At 41.0% G+C, this 21,517-nt stretch overlaps 1 protein-coding gene across 2 annotated transcripts in view; it reads right to left on the reverse strand.

The window, feature by feature from the left end:
* Positions 1–662: 662 nt before the first annotated feature.
* Positions 663–21,517, reverse strand: part of UBE2H (ubiquitin conjugating enzyme E2 H) — a 152,710-nt gene continuing 131,855 nt past the window's right edge. The window contains exons 6-7 of one of the 2 annotated variants that reach the window (XM_027840130.1): positions 18,391–18,519; positions 663–869 (exon numbers count right to left, since the gene is read on the reverse strand). In XM_027840130.1, coding sequence (XP_027695931.1) covers positions 688–869; positions 18,391–18,519 — 311 coding nt within the window. In that variant the 3' untranslated portion in view covers positions 663–687. Of the gene's footprint in view, positions 870–6,070; positions 10,568–18,390; positions 18,520–21,517 lie in introns of those variants that run through there. The other variant, XM_027840131.1, reaches the window with a different exon arrangement.

Raw genomic sequence — 21,517 nt, forward strand, 5'->3', positions numbered from 1 at the left:
CTACATTTTCCCATCACAATGGAGTAAGTGAAGGGGAGTAGTATAAAGTAAGGCTGGAAGGTGGGCTGGACATTGAATGTGGTGGTTGTTGAATGAATTTCAGAAGTTTATGTTTTATTCAGCAGGCGATGGAGAGCCCCAGAAGGCTCTTAAGGAGGCCAGAAACATAATTCAAACTGTTGGAGTATATTAGGAAGATTACAGAACTGTACGTTTATATCAGTCCATCAGTAATAGTCCGCAGGGTAGGCTAAGATATCAGGAAAACAAATTAGGAGGCTCCTATAATAATGTTCACGAGAAGAGTAACAAGGGTGGTCATGTAGGAGGTTGGAGGAGTACTCTCTCCCTGCCCCTTCTGTTCGGTGCTGGAGAAGGGAAAGACCCCAGATGTCTCCGGGCTGCTGGCCTGGCATGGCTGTTGTTGGCTAGGAAGGTCAGGTGCCCTGCCCTGAAATCTCTCCAGGCCTTGCACTGTCCACAGAGTTGCCTCCTGGGCATGTCCATCTTAAGGTTGACGCTCAAGGTTGATCCCTGTTCTGGTGAACTCAGCTGGCAGAGCCTCAGGTCATACCTCATGTGGTTACTGAGGCATTTTCATTCTCGAATAATCATTTACCTAAGAGCAGGAAAGAATCAACAGAAAAGGAAAAAGGGAAAAAAAAACAAACCAGAGGCATCCTATGTTCACGAATACATGGTGGCTGGTAGGAGGAAATCAGCTCTTTGCCCATGCAGCTGCTCAGAGGAATCCTGCCTGGATCGGCGCAGAAAGGAAGCGATGGGGAGAAAAGGTGGGTCCCATCTTTGGTGTACACTCCGTTTCTCCAGAGCAACTCCAGAGCAACTCCAGTCACGGGTTCTTCCAGCTGGGCAGTTAATTAGGATATTTTGTCATCACCTGATCCATTCATGGACAAACCCAGCCCCCTAAAGTTCCCACGTAGTTATATTAGAAGCAGGCAAGAGATATGTGTGCATACATACTCTGAGGAGGGGGTTTCTGCCCATGCTTCAAGGACAGTCCTACCCACATATTATACCCTTGTTGGAAATAGGGGAAGGAACAAGCATTTATTGGGAGCCTGCTATGTGCTAAGTGCTTTACAAATACTATCTCATTGGACTCCAACAACAACTCTGGAAAGTAGGTGCTATTCTTATCCCCATTTTACATTTGAGGAAACTGAGACAAACAGAGGTTAAGTGACTTGGCCAGGGTCACCCAGCTAGTAAGTGTCTGAGGCTGGATTTGAACTCGGGTCTTCTTGACTCCAGGTCCCGAATGCTCTATCTACTGAACCACCTAGCTGTCCTATTAGCACAAGATCTTACATATAGTTGCCATTCTGCATTTGTTGATTAAATGCCACCAGCTTCTTCATTTCTGGGCATCTGCCTGTACTTCTTCCATTACTTTGCACTGGCTGTGCTGGAATATTCTCCCTCCTCCCTCTGATCTTTGGAATTCATAGATCCCTTCAAGGCTCAAGTACACCTCCTCCAAGAAGCCTTTCCTGATTTCCCCAGCTGACAGAATTATTTTTATTATCCCCCCCACCAGAATAATTTTTATTATTTTGTATGGACTTATCTATGCACAGGTCCCTCCCCATCCCTTTCAGGAAAATAAAAACTTTTAGCAGTAGGGACCATCTTATGTTTGTGTGGCACATGTAGGTGCTACATAAATACTATGCATTGAATTGAGTGACTTCAGCTCCAATTGCTTTGTCCAATATTTTATCAAATGGAATCTGTGAAACCTCCAATATTTCAGCATGCTGGATGTGCAGAGTAAGTCAGTCCCTTCTCCCTTGGGTTCCACTTTGTCCTTCAGGCTGGTCTCTGACACTCACCCCTTCGTTCTACTCCTTCTATCTCTGTGTCTCTTTCTCCCAACTGCAAGCCTCTCTATCAAGGAAAGGTGGGAAATGGGTAAAACCAAGCGAGGCAGCCAGAGAGGCAGGAGAGCCACCTGGTGGCTACAGTAGGCATTGTCAGCATCGGGGTGTTCAGTATTTGAAAGATTGGTCTGGGGTTTGGGTAAAGAAAAGGGGAAATCCAGGTGGATGTCTAGCCTTGCAATATTATGAAGTAGACTTGGAAACGGGAGAGACCTTATACAGCCCCTAATCTCCACAACTTGCTGTGTGATCACAAATAACTTAACTTTACAGAATCTGGTTTTTTTGTTGTTTTTTTTCCCCCTAGTAAATGGGGATGGTGGTTATGCTTCTCACAGGGGATAATGTATGTAAAGTGCTTTACTGTAAATGCAGGCTATTATCATACTATTTCTGCCTCTTTTCCCCAATCTCTACCAAGTTCCCTCTTCCTGTCCTTGTCCCTTTCTCACTATCCAGACCTGATCAATAAATTCATTCTTACTGTACAGTAAAGCCCAATAGGGCTTAATTTGTTGCTTTTCCATGCATGTTTTTGCATTGGACTGGAGACAACTCTTAAACCAAGGGGATAAATTTAACCATGGAATCATAAGCATCTGACAACTAGTCAGGGAGTGGTTTTAGGGGGCAAGATAGGAGGCCTCCCCAATAACATCATCAAATAGATAATTATTACTCTGGTTATATATGCATGGAGCAGGTAGCATTGCTACATACCTTTAAAGAAAATAATACAGGCCCTGTGTGCATTCAGCCAGATCTTTTATTTCAAGACCCCAAAACCTTTTATTTTCAGCAGCCTCACCTATAAAATGGTGATAGTAACACCTGTAGCACCTATCCCCCGGCATGAACTTCCCCCGGGTCTTCCAAGCAGAGTGGTTTGTGAAAAAGCTGCCTTTGTCACAAAGGAGCAGACTCCCAAAGCTGGGTTCTCTGCCCTCCAGAGTGAAGATGAGAGAGATGGTGGAATCTGCTAGCTGGGAGATAAGGTAAAATCTGAGGATCCTAGCTGGGGGAATTAGTTGTCTATTATCTATCTGAGAGGCATATGCTGTAATAATGGGGGGAACTGAAGTACTGCAGAAAATGGACAAAATCCAGAAAGTCTCTCTTGGGTTCCCATCTGCAGCATGAGTAACTCTCTGTCATGTCCATCCCTAATGATGAGAGAGAGGTTCCATCATCAGGGTGTGGCCCAACATGATGGAGGACGTGGCATCTACTCTCTGGGATGCTCTATGGCTTTACTGGAGTCCTGAGAGCAACAAGAGAGAGCCACAGATTTTCATTTGTTTAAAAAGAATAGAGCACATTGCCTACTCCTTTGCTACCAACAATGAGAGCAGGGTAGGATCTGGGCAAGTGCGTTCATCTTGGATGCTATCTTAGGAACTTTAGCAGCAACGTGTCACCTCTGTAAGATGGTACCAGAGCACAGACACTAGGGGTGGTATAAATTTGAGTGAGGCTCTTGTCAGTATAATGTAGTCTACCCCAGGAGACTCCAAACAGGGATCCAGAGGCTATGGGATTTGAGCTTCGAAGATAAGGGTTTTTTACTCTGGAATCCAACAATTTTTCTTGCTTTCAAAAATAAGGAAGTGTGAAGCTCATGAAAATCCAAGGACTCAGAAAAGCCAAGGCCTTCTTCTTCCCAAAGCCATTATGAACCAGAAAAGACAGGTCCTTGCCTGGTTGACACTAGGGAGACAACATAACTCTCACTCCTCAAAATTATACCACAGTCTCTGGCTTTTCTGTGTATTAGAGAGGATCCTTTCCTAGTCCTGCTGGCTTGAGAGGAAGGGAGGAAGGAAAGAAGGGAGGGAGGAAGGAAAGAAGGAAGGAAGGGAAGGAGAGAGGAAGAAGGGAGGAAATGATCATTAATCACCAATTATGTGCCAGGTACTGTGCTAAGTGCTTTATGAATATTATTACATTTGATCTTCACAACCTTGGGAGGTAGGTGCTATTATCATCTCTATTTTATAGCTGAGGAAATAGGCAGTGGTTACCTATCTTGCACACGATCACACAGCTAGTAGTGTCTGAGATTGGCCTCAGGAACCCAGGTCTTTCTGACTCAAGGCTCAGTTCTCTATCCAGAATCATCTAAGCTTCAGTGGGGACACATAACCCCAGAGATGAGAGTGCACTGCTGAGACTAGAGGTATGTCACCAAGAATTATTTCGAAATCAATAAAAATTATTCCAGCCCAAATGAATACACAAGGAGTACCCAAGGGATTTTTCAAGGCTGCTGTCCACAACAGTGGATGTGAGGCAGTGTAGTATAGCAAAATGAGACCAGTTCCTGGGTCTATTTAATACCCTCACTACCTGTGTGACTTTGAGCAAGTCACAATGCTTCTGGGCCTTAGCTTTGTTGTTTAGTCATTTTTCAGTGGCCCAACTCTTCATTACCCCTTTTGGGGTTTTCTTGGTAGATACTGGAGTTGTCATTTTACAGATGGGGAAATTGAAGCAAACAGGGTTAAATGATCTGCCCAGGGTCACACAGCTAAGTGTCTGCGGCTAGATTTGAACCCATGGGGATAAGTCTGACTCCAAGCCCAGTGCTCTATCCGCTTTGCCATCTAGCTGCCCCCCAGGTCTCAGCTTCTTTACCTGTAAAACGGAATTCCATGACCTCTAACTTCCCTTCCAAATCTAAAAGCCTAAGACTAAGTCAGCTTCTGTCCCTTTTCAAATGAAAAAGCATCCAGACTCTGGATTCTTAAACTTTGGCCTAGCAGTTATGTAAGGGTGCCTTTGACATAAATACCTTAATTATTCATCCAAAGGCACTCGTTTCAGATCCAGACCTCAGCCCATTGGACACAGGCCTCCTTACTGCTGTTCATACACGACACTCCATCTCTCACTCTGGGCATTTTCACTGGCTGGCCGCCATGACTGGAAATCTCATCTCCACCTCCTGACTTCAAGTCTCCAAGTTCCACTTTCTCCAAGAAGTCTTTCACAGTCCTTCATTTATAACGCCTTCCCTCTGAGATGATCTTTAGTTTAATCTCCTGTCTATCCCTTGTTCGCACATCATTTGCATACTATCTTCCCCATTAAACCCTGAGCTTTTTTGCTTTTCATTTTATCTCCATCACTTAGCACGTGGTCGGGCAACAGAGCTTAATGCTTATTAACTTGACTTCAAAAGTGCTCTTTCCTAAAGCTTGTTATTTCCATTCTTCATCAGAAAGTGGGGGCCTTGGATCTAGGATCTACTCAATCTACAAGGAATGTACTTCTCTCCTCCCTTGGGCATTAAGGGAAAGTCAAAGTGGATATTATTTTCCACGAGAATGCAGGCTGTTCAATGGCTTACTAAAAAGAAGCCCTCAAATGTCTCAAAAATTTTTAGGGAACTACAAAAAGCTACCAAAGATGGCAAAAGGATCAAAGATTGGAGGAAGAGGAAAGAAAAAGAGGGCAGGGAGTGGAAGGAGTGAAGGTGAGTCAGGAATTTTGGCATGTGGGAAGATGACAGTGTAGAAAAAGTGGTCTTGCTGTCCAAAGAAACGATCCACACCAGATGTGGTTTAGATATTAAATGTAGTTCACAGTACCATCTAGTGTTGACTGAGGGCAAGTGCCGAGGTCTAAAAAACTAGGAAAACCATCTCTCTGAACACAATTCAGTTAGGCACAATTCTTGAATCTAATCTATCCATCTTCCCAAATTCATTCTATTCAAGAAGTCATTCCTTGTCATGGACTAGGGGCCATTTTCTGATCAAAGCACTCACTATACACCCCTTGGGAGTCTAAAGGGCTGCTTGACTGGGAGGTTTCACGTTCTCAGTAAGGTCTGGGCTAAAACCAAGAAACGAGCACTCTGCCCAGTTGAACCAAAGTTAGTATGAGGGTCAGGCCACTATACTTTAGAAAAGGTCTAGTGGAAAAATGATATTGCTCTTTTTTGAATCAACAACTCGTACTGTAACACACACTCCCAGACCAATCCATTCATCCGCCTCAGACTCATCCCCTTTAAATAGCAGTATGTGTTCTGAGATCGAGACTCAAGTACACAGAACCGCCTCTTCAACAGATTTATGAGACCGGCCTTTTGGAGTCCAGTTCCTAAGGGAAAACACAGGGGCTTGTCAGCTGAGCTTATTGATCAAGGTCCAGCCAAATGCCAAGGTATATACATTTTATTTAAAAAAGTTTACAGTTCTTTCATTATACACAACTATTTGAGAGGTTATAGTCTTAGAGAAGAGGCATTTGTCATGTTGACAGATGTGCCCACTACATCATCACAATGCAAGAAAAAAAGGTGGTAGGGAGGGGGGGAGGAGAAAAAAAAAGATAAAAATCTTAGACTCCAATGAAGGGCTTGGAGGCCCCTTTCATCTCTTCAAGTATCACACAATATGTACCAAATACAGTCAGTAAATAATGGCCATTTCTCATGATGCCTACAGACCTGCCAAAGGGCCTGCTCAACTGAGACAAGTCCAAAAGCAGGTCTCTGCCCTCGAGTGGCATATAGTGATGGTAGAGAATCCTCACATAGCTAAAAGCTGCTCATTATTTCCACATCCCCTGAGACACCATTCCATGAGACTCAGACTCCAGTGAGAAATCCATCACCTTTCAGAATCCTCTGTGAATGTTCCACATGACCAGAAGGAAAATGAACATGGGTTAAGATGAGGGAAGTACTTGCTGCCCTCCTATAAATCTGAACTAAACTGATTTCAGGGAACTGGTTTCAGGGTGCTGATTAAAAAAACACATGCACGCGCGCACACACATACAACACACACAAACCCTGCTAACTTTTTTGAGTGATTTTTTAACTTTACTGGGTGAGTCCTTGAGACTCAAAAGGTTCATAGATCATTTTAGTCAAGTTAGAAGCCAATTCCTGAACTGTTACTATCTCACCCATCAGGATTAACAAAGGATGCCTCCTTTCATTTTTTTTTTCAGTCATCACAAAAGGAGGCTTAATACAAATCAAACATCAGACCAAAGAGAATTGGGAGGTTCATGGAATTTATTGAGATTAGACTCCCTTTCAGAAGTTAAACACTTCTCTGAGTTTATATCAACCTGTTGGCAATTAGAAAAACTTCTTTGGAAACGGAAAGAAGATTGTTAGGTCCTGACAAAATATGGCAACCTCTGATGATCACCCACCTCCAGGATAAAACTGTACGTTGACCTCAAAGCTGGGGGGGGGGGGGGACGGGACACTCAAGGACATGAGCCAAAGCGCCCATTTCTAGGTCATCTACCACTACCCACTATCCTCTAACAAGGCTCCGGTGTTCAAGAATCCATTGAGTGCCAGTGGACAGCGGATCGAATGCTGCTGTGAGATTATCTTGTTTGTTGGTATTTGGCCAGAGCTTAAGATCAGTCATATGAACAGGGGCAGAGAATGGCATGGTGCTGGAAAACCACAAGACAGGATTTCAGAAAACACAGGTACTACCTGAACTGGAAAAAAAAAGGGAAACAAATTGCCATTGCTAGTTGCCAAAATAGCTGGTCTAGTCTTCCTTGGGGACACTGGTTACTAATCTGAGCAGTAGAAGGGAGAAACCAGGTAAGGTCTGGACCATAGACAGAGCTGGTTAGTGTAGGAAAATCTGTTTTGGCTTACTCTCCCAGCCATATTGGGGGGTGCAGGTGGGGAGGCACTGGATTCCCTTGAAATACAGAGAGTCCTCTGTTACTTGGGACCAACTATGGGCCTCATTACCTACTACAACTTCCCTCAGCTTTATTAAAAGGCAAAGATCAGGCATAAGAAATGCTAATTAGGCAATCTTTTTTGACATGTAGAAAACCAGTTTCCACATATAAAGAAAATGTCCCATCGAGAGCCAAGAAAACATGCACAGATCCATAGCTAGTCCCTCAGAATGGATGTGTATAGACTAAAAGGACACCATGTAATTTGTATAGCAATGGCCAGAGACTCTGAAAGCTAACAGAGAAACGTAATCACTGACACGCTTATGTACACACACACACACACACACACACACCACACAAAGAAGCAATGCTCAAATTGGCTTCCGGTCTCCAGAACGAGTCTCACTTATGAGAGCACCCTGTACTATAAAAAACCTCTGATGCTGGTGCTTTACAGTAGAAGGAATTGTTGGCTTGTCTGTTTAATTAAAGAAATGGGCCTGGGTCATGGAGACGAGATGTATACTGGTTCACATGCCCCCAAATCTGGTTATGGACTGGCAACCTGGTTATTAACTAGATTAAAAACAATAGTTACCTGGAAATAAATTTAAGGTAATTAGAACACTATTGTTTATACAATATTGAAAAAATACAATTTTTTATTGTTTTAACTGAAATCACCACCCCCAGCACTTTAAGCCTACCCCTAAATAGCACCTACAGTAAAGGTTATAGCACAAGCAAACTGCTAATTCAGCAGGTAAGCAAGTTAGACAGTGCCAGCAGAGATACCCTCCCTCCCCCAAAGTAATGAGAATACAACGTGCTAGATAAGAGTTAAAGTACACCATTACAGGTTAAATAGTTAATACTACCCTTCCAACAAGCCACAAATGCTAGATAGATAACTTCAGCACGGTAACTAACCACAGCCCTACGTAACTGCACTTTTTTTTATCTTAAGCAAATAAAAAGGAAAGAAAACCTTTTGCGCCATGCCCGTAATTAATGTAAAATAAATTCTTTGTATGTCTTTTTATTTAGGAAAATAATCACGCTAAAGCAAGTTGTATTTTATATATTTTCTTCAAAGGAAAAGAGATTGATTGTGCTTTTTGAATAATAATAATAAAAAAAAAAGACTATCTTCCAACCTCATTGACTCAAATCTTGTGGAACATAGGTAGTTCTAAATTTAAAAATGCATTTGATAATTTTTTTTTTTTTAAATCTACCAAATGAGCCCTCTGGGACATTCAAAACATTTGTTTTTAAAGTGTCTCAAAATTGGTTAATTTTGCTACTGTCATTACTGGTTGCACCAAAAAAAGAAAAAAAGAATCAAAATTTTTCTGGCTGTCTAAAAATCTTCACAAAACTCCCTAAAATACAGCAGGCAACATTAAGATCTGAAAGGAACTTTGTAGGCAACCTCTGGACATGTAGCTAGCTGAGTTTACATCTGATTGGCGGGCATTTTAAAGTGTCTAATTCTCTCTTGACAGGGAAAAAAAATCCACCTTCAAAACCTGTTCTACTACATCAGAAGATATTTCGTCCCTTCCCTTTCCCTCCCTCCCCCTTCAGAAGAATCCTTCAACTATACCTGAAGAAAGTTGCACTTGTTTTCCCCATGTATAATCACTTTGGGTGGAATAACCTTTATTTGCTCAAATCTGTCTTCTGTTAGAATTCTGAATGTGTGTTGGGGTCTTCAATATCCTCTCCCCCCACCTAGGAGCAGACGGTAATCAAGCCGCTGCCAAGGGGTGGCAGAAGAAGCGGAAAAAAAAAAAAAAAGACAACACATGAAATGACAGTGCCGAAGTATTCATGGCCATTGGCCCAGTCTTCCCAGGTCTAATGCTCAGCATAATGACTCGTTTTTGGTGATGAGACCCTTCCTGGTAGATGAAGGTACAATTTGCAATGTATATCTAAACACAGTTCAAGCACGAAAGAGCAAGTTTAAGCTCTCAGTCAAGGGTAGCAGTCTCAAACTGGCAAAGAAGTAGAGTCTAATTTTGCATGTGCTCTGAATGAACTGAAGCACTATCCATGTCATTTCCCTCCTTTCCTCCCCTCCGCCCACAAAAGGGATGGAGCTCAGAATCCAGACCAAGAAAATGAGTCATGTCCAGAAAAAGGTTTTCAAAAGGTCCCCAAAGCAAATACACCCGTGGTTGCAGGGCCCTGTAGCTGGAAGGGCAGAAATCCACATATAAAAAAGTACTTAAAATCCAAGTCAAAAAACCTTTCTTTAAGCGTCAATACTCCAGATAGATAGCTCCCTGTACTCGGTTATGCTCACTCCATGTAAAACAGGGCGCCAACGTTAATGGGAAGGAGCATCACTGCTACTGGGTTGTTGGCTCTCTAAGCACGCTTACATCAGGCCTTCTCCGTCCCCAAGTCTTTCCTCTTTAATTTGAAAAAAGCTCTAATCTATCTTAATGTCCAAGGGTTGGTTGGTTGGTTTGGTTTGCTTCTTTGGAACCACCAAGCAGGAAGCAGTATTTTTTTGTCCTCACGTCTACCTATCAGAGCAGCTATTTCGTTGACAGCTCAGTAGCATACAAGTTGACTTGGCCAAATGGACTTATGAATGCATGCATTCGGGCTGCATATTGCTACCAAAATGGAATGTGGGAATATGCTATGCACCTCAGGTTGAGAAATGACCAAGAAATCAAGATCTAAAGGGTGATATATAATATATATATATCAATGCTATTATTCATAAAAACCTTGTTTAGTAATAAAAAAAATTGCTTTGTTTAAATATGAATATTATAGTCTGCTTCTCATGGTTAGGAAATAATAGTCTTTCTGAAAAGCAGGCAGCCTTTTCTACTACAACTCCATGTCTTGCGCCTCATCTTCCGAAAAGTCAGACATAGAACTCTCCGATGAGCTGTCCCCAGTGCCCTCTTCCTGCTCCTTCAGTGCTTCTTCTGTTGCATATTTCTGAATGTATTCTGCAGAGGGGACAAGAGACAGGTGGCATAGTGAGCAAGCGTGGGAGCAGAACCTGAACTCTGCCTCAGATACGCAGGGTGCAGAGATTTAACATGCTTAGAGGTCACCAAAGAGATGTGCTGGGGGGAGGAACCTGCAAAGACCTGGAAGGCCTTGTCTCTAGACAAGGCAGGCCCATACAGCAGTAAAACCAATGAGTCATGTCCCAGGTCCGGTGCTTATCCTCTCAGGGTCTTCGTGGGGTCTCAGGCTCCTTGTCGGCACAGTGAGAACACTGGATTAGATGGCCTTTGGGGAAAGGTCCCTTCTAGATTTAATGCCAAGAAGGCAGACTGCAGCATCACTCTCCCCTTGCCAGCATCTTGGGGCACTTAAGAGACCCATCGAGGACCGGACCAGACCATGTCTAGAGTCCAAGGTACTTGGAGACGAGAAGAGGTAAACAGAAATGGAAGAAAAAGGTCAGAGAATCTGACACAATCCAGCCTCTGCAGCCTCTCCAGCCTTGCCCCTTATCCTCTTCTCCATCAGTCCCTTCTCTCTGGGCATCTGGTGGGGGTGCAAGGGAGAGCATGGCCTAGAGTCAAGAAGTTATGAATTCAAACCAGCCTCAGATACTTACCAGCTGCGGGACCCTGGGCAAGTCACTTAACCCGTTTGCCTCAGTTTCCTGATCTGTAAATGGGGATAATAATAGCACCTACCTCAGCGATGTTGTGAGGATCAGATGAGATAACCAGTGTAAAGTACTTAGCACAGCACCTGGCACATAGTAAGCACTACATAAAGGTTAGCTATTCTTATTCTCTCCAGGTAAATGGGTCTCCTCACTGTTTCCTGTTCATGACGTTGTCCTTCCTAGAGAGCCGGCCCATGTCATGTAGTCTAGTATTCTTTAAGACTAGACTAAGGGTGACTGCTAGGTGGCTCAATGGATAGAGGTCCGGCCTTGGAGTCAGGAGGACCTGAGTTCAAATCCAGCCTCAGATAGCTGGCACTTACTAGCTGTGTAACCCTAGGCAAGTCACTTAACCCCAGACTAGACAGGAGAGGCGGAGAGTTCAGTCTGGAACTGAAAATAAAAATTGAATTAAGAAAATATACAGAGGTATGAAATCCTTTCAGTTCAGTTCCCATGTCTTTAGCCAAGACTCTAGTCTAGTTGGTTTACTTGGTAAATTAACCTCAATTTTGCAATGTAGGATTTTCCCAATAGAAAAGATTTGGGGGGGGGCCCACTGTCTGGGAAACAAGGCATTTCATTAGCAGATAGAAAATGCAAGTGATATCATCAAGGGAGAATCAGTTGTACAACTGCTGAAGAGAGACAACTGGGCTGTTTACAAGACGTCAGTTCTTGATGCTCCAAATCTAAGGAAGGAAGGTATATGGCAAAAGGTTTTCGAACGGGTCTCACAATGGACCTGTTGGTTTTCCCATAAAACTTACATTCCTCAGTAAAAGGCAAGCTCCTTGAGGTCACGGACGATGTCATGATTATCATTCTACACCCTCTACACCTGTCTGTACACTCTGACTGCCTGGCTCATGGCAGTTACTTGATATCCTGGCTCATAACATGGCTTTACTTCTCTAAATTCAGATTTAGATTAAAAAAATGAAGAGGCGGAAAGAATTTCTACATTCTTGTTCTTTGCAGGTCTCCCCAATGACTCCCTTTCCTCAACCCTTTCCTGCTTCATCCCTAACACTCTTCAGTTGTAAGTTACAGAGGAAGAGAGAAGGGGTGAGAAAGAGAGGTGGAATAAGCTAGCACACTTACTTCAATGAGACTGAAGTGCCCACTCTATGTTCAAGGCATTATGCTAGGAATAAGGGCTAGAAATAAAAAGACAAAACAAACAAAAATGCATGGCCCGTAAGGAGCCTATACTGAACTACAGGTTACAACTGGGACACAGAGAGAGAAGTACAAGAAAATGTGAGGAGAGGAAAAAGTCCTGACAACTCAGAGGATCGGGAAAGGCTTTGGGTATGAGGAGGGAGAGGCATCTGAGTTATGCCTGGAGAGAAGCTAAAAACTCCAAAGGGGAGAAATAAGCAGAAAGAGCATTCCAGACATGGAAGCGAGCAGGCCATTTTGGCCATTCAACTCAATGACATTAAAACTAGTGAGCAATTTCATATGAGTAGCTAATATGTGACTTCAACTTCTACCCTGACCTGCTGACTCCACTCAATCCAGAGTGGAAAATTTGTCTTATTTTCAGCAGTGGAGGTAAAGAATAGTCAGTCAGTTAATTAGGATTTATTAAGTGACTACTATGTGCCAGGCACTGTGTTAGGCACTGAGGCTACAAAGAAAGGCAAAAAACCAAACTCTTAAGGAAGTTCACAGTCTAAAGTGGGAGACAACATTCAAACATATACACAGGATAAACTGGGGGCAATCCCAGAGGGAAGGCAATGAGATTAAAGAGGACTGGGAAAGGATTCTTGCAGCAGGTGGAATTTTAGCCAAAATATGGAGGAAGTCGGGGAAGTTAGGAGGTAGGGAGGAGGAAGAAAGAGTTCAATGTGTACTCTCATATTCTTCCTGTGTGTTCTACTTTAAAACAAATATTTGCCTCAAACATTTATTTAGTATTTATATAGACTCCAAAAACCCCAATAATTCTTTGTTTTATAGTTTTGTAATCACAGGTTAACTCGAGCCTCTTACTATGAGAACAGACTTTGAACCTGAGCTATAAATAGCTTGGCAAGTGGAAAGAAAACCCAGTAACAATAGCTAGCATGTATATAACACTTTAAAATTTAAAACATCCTTCATAAATAGTATCTCATGGGAACCCCGTGATAATCCTGGGAGGTGGGTGTTATTATGATCCCCATTTTACATATGACAAAACTGAGAAGGTCTTCCTGACTTCAGGTCCAGCACCACATCCACTGTGCCACCAGCTGTCTAGACATAAGTGGCTCTTTAGTGGCTTTAATATGCACTATTTACCTAAGAATAAGGCTTTTTCAACCTGGGTTGAAATCTGGAAAAATTAGAAAAATCACTGACCAAATCATTAAAGATTATTCCTATAAACCCTTAGGGTACAATATTTTCAAATAGTCTACTTATATCACAAAAAGATTCACACCCCACTCAACTGCTTGAGGAAACTGAGGCGTAGAGAAGTTGAATAACTCACCTACGGTCACATAGGTAAGTAAAAAGAAATGAACCCAGGTCCTCTGACTCCAAATCTAGGGCTCTTTCCATTAAAAACTTGCCTAAGTATAGTGTAAACTTTTAAAGGTTTTTTGAAAGGGTGGTGACTACGGGACAAAATTAAATTCTGGATTAAATTTGTCTCATCCTTCCCATATAAATGAAATTTACCTCCTTAACCAGAATTTTATATATGTATGTGAGACACTTTCTTCTGGGTAGTTCCTAACAAATAAAAGTATCCATGTGGAAGAAACTGTTTTGAGCTCTCTCTCCTTGTCCTGTACTCCCTTTTTTTGCCTCCTACAAGTCTTGAGGGAATGAGTGCAAAAGATGATGGCAGGAAAGGTCTGCCTACCCAAAGAACTGAAGGCTTTTCAAATATACTAGGCCTGTTAGCTTTACCTTTAGATAACGAGAAGAAACAAAATGCCTGTCTAAACAGGAACAAATACTGCTGACTTTCAAAGAAATCACTGCAATTTTATACCATCTAATAGATTATTTTGTTTCTTCTGCTTGTTAAGCCAGAGGTAACCCGATATTGAAAGAATGGTAGTAATGTCCAAGCACACAGACACTTGAATGGTTTGGAATAGTTCTTCCCAACCTGGGCAGGCCTGATTTAAGCATTTATATCACCACACATGATTTACACCTAACAGGTATTTATGTAGGACAAAATATTAGTTAAAGAGAAGTACTGAGTGATTTCCACAACAAGGAAGGGCAGTAAGTAAATACCAGTATACATTCCATTTCAAAGTTTAGCTTCCTCATTAGTTTAAAGCATTTTTTCAACTTTTTTCAAAGGCATTTCCAAAAAAGAGTATTCATAAATGCACATGTTAAAAATGCTACACTTAGGAAATTCAGGCACATGTTATTAGTAAAATACAAGTGGAGTTTCATTTATTAATAGTGTAAAATCTTGAAGAACAAGCAAAGTAATTAATGATCCCACTAACTACTTTTTCTACTACAGTCTTTACCCTGGAAATACATGTTTATCAAATAACAGAATAGACAGAATGCTTTAGTCACTTCAGCAGCCGTCTAAAGTTATATTCCAACGAGTAAAGCTTCTTTCAGAACTTCCCATGATTTGAAAAGGCAGTCCTTCGCTTAGCCATTGAGCAATTTATGAGTTCAGATCAGTAGTTCAGGATTACAGACTGTTCTCTAACTTTAGAACAGACTTAGAACTGAAATGCATGATATCAAACTCTCTGCTTTAAAATATACAAGACAGCTATTAAAATTATGGCCTAATAATTGATAAATGCTGAAATCTCAGGGAGGTCTACAACCAATTTTCCACATATGGCAGAGGTATTTCATAGAACTGAGCTAAAAGATGCAAGTGGGAAAGTAACTGGTCAACAGCAAGAGCTCCTCAAGTCTACTTACCTCAAAACTAACCGGGTCTTCGATAGGGACCAACATATATGCTAAATGTTTCTGCTGGTGGAAGCACATGACACTGAGTGGCTAGGCTAATTCAGAAATCAAGACCAACCATGTGATTATAAACGCTAGACATCAGTAGTATTTTTAAGGTCTCAAATGAAAGCATTTTAAAATGGACAAAACAATTGGTTGTATAACCACTTAAAGGTTGCCTGTGTGTACTTTTATCCATAAAACCCAATGATTTACTTAGTGTTGATTATATTGTAAGGAAAAGTAAAAGAGGGGCAGCTAGGTGGCTCAGTGGATAGAGCCCCAGCCCTGGAGTCAGGAGGAGCTGAGTTCAAATCCAGCCTCAGACATATGATACTCACTAGCTGTGTGACCCTGGGCAAGTCACTTAACCCTGACTGTCTCACCAAAAAAAAAAAAAAGTAAAAGACCTAGGCCCTATCCTTGAAAAGTTCACAGGCAAAAAAATTCCTAATAAGTTAATAATAGTACAAGTTTTAAATGATAGTTCTAACTGTAAAAATAAATAACTTTGAAAGCCATAAAAACTCTGATTGATCTCTGATTGATAGTGACCAACCATGATTCCAGGGTATCAGTGCTGAAGCATGCTACCTACCCTCCTGACAGAGAGATGATGGACTTAGGGCGCAGAATGAGATCTATTTTTCAGATGTGGTCAAAGAGAGAATCAGTTTTGCTCAACTATGCATATTTGCTAAAAGTGTCCTTTTTTCCCTAATGGTGGAGTAGAGTGGGAAGAGAAAATTGATTTTTTCCTTCTGGCTTGTTAAAAAATAAAATTTAATTTAAAAAATAAAAAAATATTCGAAGACAACAAGATAAGGGATATTTCACAATTTGGGACACAATTAGGTGCTATATGAATGCTACAAGCAATAAACTACAAGGCTTTCCTTAAAAGGTGGGATTTGAGGATGACTAAAATTTACAGGGAAAAAGGGTTTGATAAGATGGGTATTTCAGCAGAGGTAGGAAATGCAAGATGTTCTTGAGAAAAAGTGAGCAAATCAGTGAATAGGCTTCACGTAGGGAAAGGTAAAAGGAGAGAAGCCAAGAATGGTAGACAAAGGATGTAAAAAGTCTCGAATACCAGTTAAAAGAACTTGGATTTCATCCTTTAGGCAAAGGGAACCTAAACTAAAAAATTTTTAGTAGAGTGCCATGATCAAAACAGAATTTTAGAGAGACTACATAGTGTCAATGTGTTGGATGGAAATATTTAGAAGTGGAAAGGAGGGAAAGCAGGGAAGACCCTACTTGGTAGCTTCAATCTTTTCAGACAACCCTGGATGACAAGAGTAAGAAAAGTGATTTGCAACATCCTCATTTCAGGAAGTAACCAATTCTGTGGGCTAGTCCAGGGGAAGAATGCAAGTCATTTTCCTTTTGTAATTATGCTACTTTGTCTGTACAAAAAATAACTGTCTTAATTCTTTCTATAGTAAAGACTAGACACCAGAAATCCACTGCAATGTTGTAATATAAGTTGCTCTATCTAAAATTATCTAATCCTGCCATTAAACATTTCCTAGGTAAAAATTTTAATATTTGGTCGTAAAACTCTACCTTCAAATTGACATCCATTTTGCTACACAAGGCTTTAAAGTCAGTAAAGTGCTTTACATATGCTTCAAAAATATTCAGTTGCATCAAATGTGTAGCTATTAAGTACCAAGTGTCCCACTAAGTAAACTAATTTTTCTGGGTTTATTTTTCTGACTTGCACAAAGCCACTGAAAACTACTAGCCTTTGGAGAACTGGGATGGTAAAAGAAGAAACCATTTTAAGCCGAAGAAAACATGTTACAATATTTTATTCGCCTGTGATTTCATGAAAAGACTTTCACACACAGACCACGTTTCAATAATTTTGACCGTAATCTTTTGCAGGTACGCTTCATAGAGGCCAGAAGTCTCAGCATTTATTGAGACAGTGGATGTTCTGGGTCGTGTACAGGGGCGTAGCAAGTTATGCTAAATTGGACAGTCACCAAAGGGAAGTCTGCCCTAACCTGAAGAAACTGGAGGTTTCTCATGGTGCCTTTGAATTCCCTTCCTTTTTCAGTGATACTTTCATAAACCTAATTTTAATTCTTGCATTGGTTATGTGCCTTCAACAGGCACACTATTACAGAATGGGAAAAGAGGAGTGTAAACTTCTAACTTTTTGTACAAATGAATATAAAACTAGTCTACTTTAATTCAGGGGAACTAGTGAAACCACTTGTTTACTCACTGTTATGCTGCACATGTTAAATGGAAGACAATACACATTTTTATACTGTGCCTACTACGTGCCAGGTACTAGGCTAAGTGCTTTTCACAAATAATACCTCATTTGATTCTCGTAACAACCCTGGGAGGCAGGTGCTATTATTAACTCCATTTTACAGTCGAGGAAATGGAGGCAGACAGAGGCAGACTCTCCTTTGCCCAGGGTCACACAGCTAGTAAGGGTCCTGAAGCCAGATCTGAACTAGCATTCTATGTATCCACTGTGCAATTAGGTTCCTCTAATAGGAGGCTATTAATATAGTTAAACAGCAATGCTAGCCACACTATCTATTGCCAAGTATTGCTATTAGTGGAAAAGAGAAAAGAAACAAGTTATTGAAGTATTCACAAAGTTACATAAGGCTAAGAGTTCTCTTATCCATCAGGCTATGACTCTGTTTCTAAGTCATTACAATGAGAGAGACAAAGCTAAAATGTCTGATTCTATTGGATTTAACATTATCACTATGCTAGCTTGTTCTTCCTTCCTCTGAAACATCAAGGTAATTTTAAAGACAGAGAGACTGGTGTCCTGAGTCAGTGGTGGACCTGAGTTAAGCACTTAGACCACTGATTTTTAAGTCCGATACTCTATTAAAAGATGGGGTAGACAATTTACAATGAGATGAATATTGGCATACCATCGACTATCTACCACAATGTGCCTCTTCCCTTTTCCCTCCCTTTTCTCCTTCTCTTTCCTGTTCCTATTTTTTTCTTTCCCTTGGGTCTGCCAATGACACTTATGAGCAATGATCAGCCCTGGAAAAGAGTGGTCTCTATTGCCAAGAAGGTTGCTGATACTTATCCTAGACCATGCTTCCCAATCCAAGACTCGTGAACAGTAGGGACAGCAATACAAACCCAATGACAATGAAACCCTATGTCTCCAGGCAAAATTGTTTAGTCTCTCACCTTTAATTTTCTGTTTGTATTCTTCTGGTCGATGAAGGTACATGGCTGCAGCATCACCATTTAGAGGATCTATGGGGTTTGGATAGGCCAGCAACTGAGGCAGGAACGACTCAAATATATTGGTAAGATCTACAAAAACACAAATACAAGTGTTTAAACATTTATCTGGAGATGCACACATTTCATGCACTGCAGCAAAGAAGTAGATAGATTTAAATTTCATTTATTACATACATTCCAGATATTCACTTATTATATTCCTTATTACCTGCCTAGCTGCTAAACAAACTTATGCTAACTGTTTTCAATTTTTTTTCCCAGACAACCATTAAGTTTGCTTTGCTGATGATTGAGTTGTTGAGTGCATACTTGGTATCTCTCCCCCAGACAACCATTACATCAATATTTTTTCTGTTCTAAGAGTCATTCACAGGTAAATTTAAGTTTTATAGTAAGTTATGTCTCATTGTTCCTAAAATTAAAGACAATCCCCATAACTAATTCATTCTACAAGTTGGTTTTCCATTTTCAAACATATAATAATTTGGCAGGAATATGACATAAGCTGTAATAAGCAATCATTTTCTCCTTAACAATCTCTATCATTGCTATTTTTATTTTCTAATAGTTGAGAGCTTCCATTTTCTTGAGATAGGAATCTTTTATATCATCTTTCCTCATCTCCTATTCCACCCCCAAATAAACATTTAAGCACCATGTTTATCTAAAGAAATTCAATGGAATTTTGCAGGCTCATAAGATCAAAGGTCATCAAGAGGTCATCAAATCCAACCCCTTCACTTTATAGATGAGAGCTGAGATCCTGGGAGTCTGAGATGTGGCCATGATCATGCAGAACCAGGACTTGGAATCAGTTCCTCTGGTTCCAAATCTAGCTCTGTTCCAATGTGCCAGGCTGAGACCTCTCAGGACATGATACCTGAACGCAATCTTCTAACAGCTTCCAATCTCGGCAGGATCATCATCCAATTATTCAGAGTACCAAGAGGAAGCAATGAACTCCCAAGTCAGCTGGACCTGCAGCTTAAGTTCCAGTTGGTTGTGACATATACTGGCTGTAAAATACTGGAGGAGTCACTTAACCTATCAGTGAATGGCCTGAGCAGCTCTCTCATGATTATAAGCTGGAGAAAAGTGACAGATCTGAATGGGTAGAGGGTGTTTCCTTCACTAGGAGTTCTCTACACCGGTGAAATCTCATGTCCAAATCAAATGTGGGTAAAGACGACAACTCATAATTCCAGATAACTGATAAAATATGAAAACTGGATGTCAATTTACTGGTAGAACTACATGCACACAAGAGAAGCATACCTTAAAACACAGTATAAAACAGATCTTGCTAAATTGACTAATACTTTCCCACTGACTTGCTTTATTGTTTTCGCTCTAATTCATCTTCCATTTGCTACCTTTTACTCACTCCAAACAGCTAATGATCTGCAAAACAGAGACAGATCAGGAAGCTCTAAAACTATTTAACAGTGGTCTCCAAGTGAGGGTCAGGGGATGTGGGCTCCACTCCACAGGATATATGATCAACCAGTAGAAAGCTGGGATCACTAAGTGCTAACAGAAGCTAATAGAATCACTAATAAAAAGTCATGCTGTATTGCATCTGCTCTCTGCGATAGCCAGCTATTGCACAAATCTTATTGTTAAAATAACACATATAGACCCCCAAGTATCTTCATCCCCTGCTCACCTTTTGGCTGTGGCAGGGACCCTTTGGAAGGGGAGAATAGTTTTGAGTTCCAAGGCAATGACCATAACTAGAAGTCCCACTTTCCCTCTCTCTCCATTTTGGGTGGGATCACAGTGAGTCCAACAGGACAAGCAGGTATAAGTGGTACGTGATGTGTACCTCAGATTTCATGAAGTGTCTTCTCCTCACCCCCTCCCAGTCCACTCCTCACCCTAACTTTCTATTACTGTTGAGGTTCACAATCTCCGCATCATCTTCAGCTCCTAGTTCTCCCACAGCCCACATGGCCAATCATCTGCTAAACCTTGGTTTCTACCTCCACCATTTCTCTTGCCTAGATGAAAATAGCCTTTAACTAGTCTCCATGCCTCAAGTCTCTCCTTCTCCAATCCACGCTGCTGCCAGAGTAATTTTCTTAAAGTGTCACTCGCCTACCTTCTCATTAATAGTGCCTTCCTATTGACTTTACCTAGGACCAAATGTTATTTCATCTTTATCTCATCCTTTGAAATGTCTGTGTTTTGTATAACTTTTGCAATATATATAACTACTAGTACACTAGTACATGTATATAATTTATAAATAAGTAAATATATACATACCAGAGGGGGGTACTTTAACATATTTTATGGACGTGGTGAATGATCAAAAAAGTTTGGAGACAACTACTTTATAGCATAAACAATCATGTGATTATACACAGGATTTGTGGTTAGGTGTACCTATACACTACTTAAAACCTTTCCAAACTTATGCTACAATAGAACACACCACCGATAAGGGCACTGACTGTGATTCAGTCAATTTTACCTCACTGAGCTTCAGGTTTTTCAAGTATAAAACTGGCAAGTAGACTAGATGACCTATAGGGTATCTTCTAACTCTACAATTCTACTACTATTATAGTGCTGATTCATTGTCTGCCTCTATCAAGGCAGTTTATTTTTACTTAGTGAAAGAGCAAATGCCCCTTTTATAATTATGTTTCATCTACAGATTGGCAGGTCAGAGTTGGTCCCAAGGACAGTATCAAAATCTGCTACTCATAAAATTTGAGGGTTTTTCCTCTTTTTTCCCCCATTCACTTACCCTTTGACGGAAATAAAAATGATCAGTGAAATGGTCAGAATACTAGAGCAAAAGGGAAAGATAAAGGGCATGCTAATTCATAAGAAGTGGGGTAAGTGACCTCTCACTATCAGTAGGGACTACTAACACTAATTAGTTTCCTAGTGGCAGTGAAGGCCTCCTTCAATGTCTACACTAAATTCCCATACATTGTGGGTAGGATGTCTTTTCCACCCTTTTGGGTGAAAAATGCCCCCAAAAGTTTCCTTGAAATTCTAGTACAGAAAATCATTTCTAACCAACATTTCAGGTAGACTTGTTGTTGAACTGTTC

The sequence above is a fragment of the Vombatus ursinus genome, unplaced genomic scaffold, assembly GCF_900497805.2.
Source record: "Vombatus ursinus unplaced genomic scaffold, bare-nosed wombat genome assembly UNPS02014839.1, whole genome shotgun sequence".
Lineage (NCBI taxonomy): Eukaryota > Metazoa > Chordata > Mammalia > Diprotodontia > Vombatidae > Vombatus > Vombatus ursinus.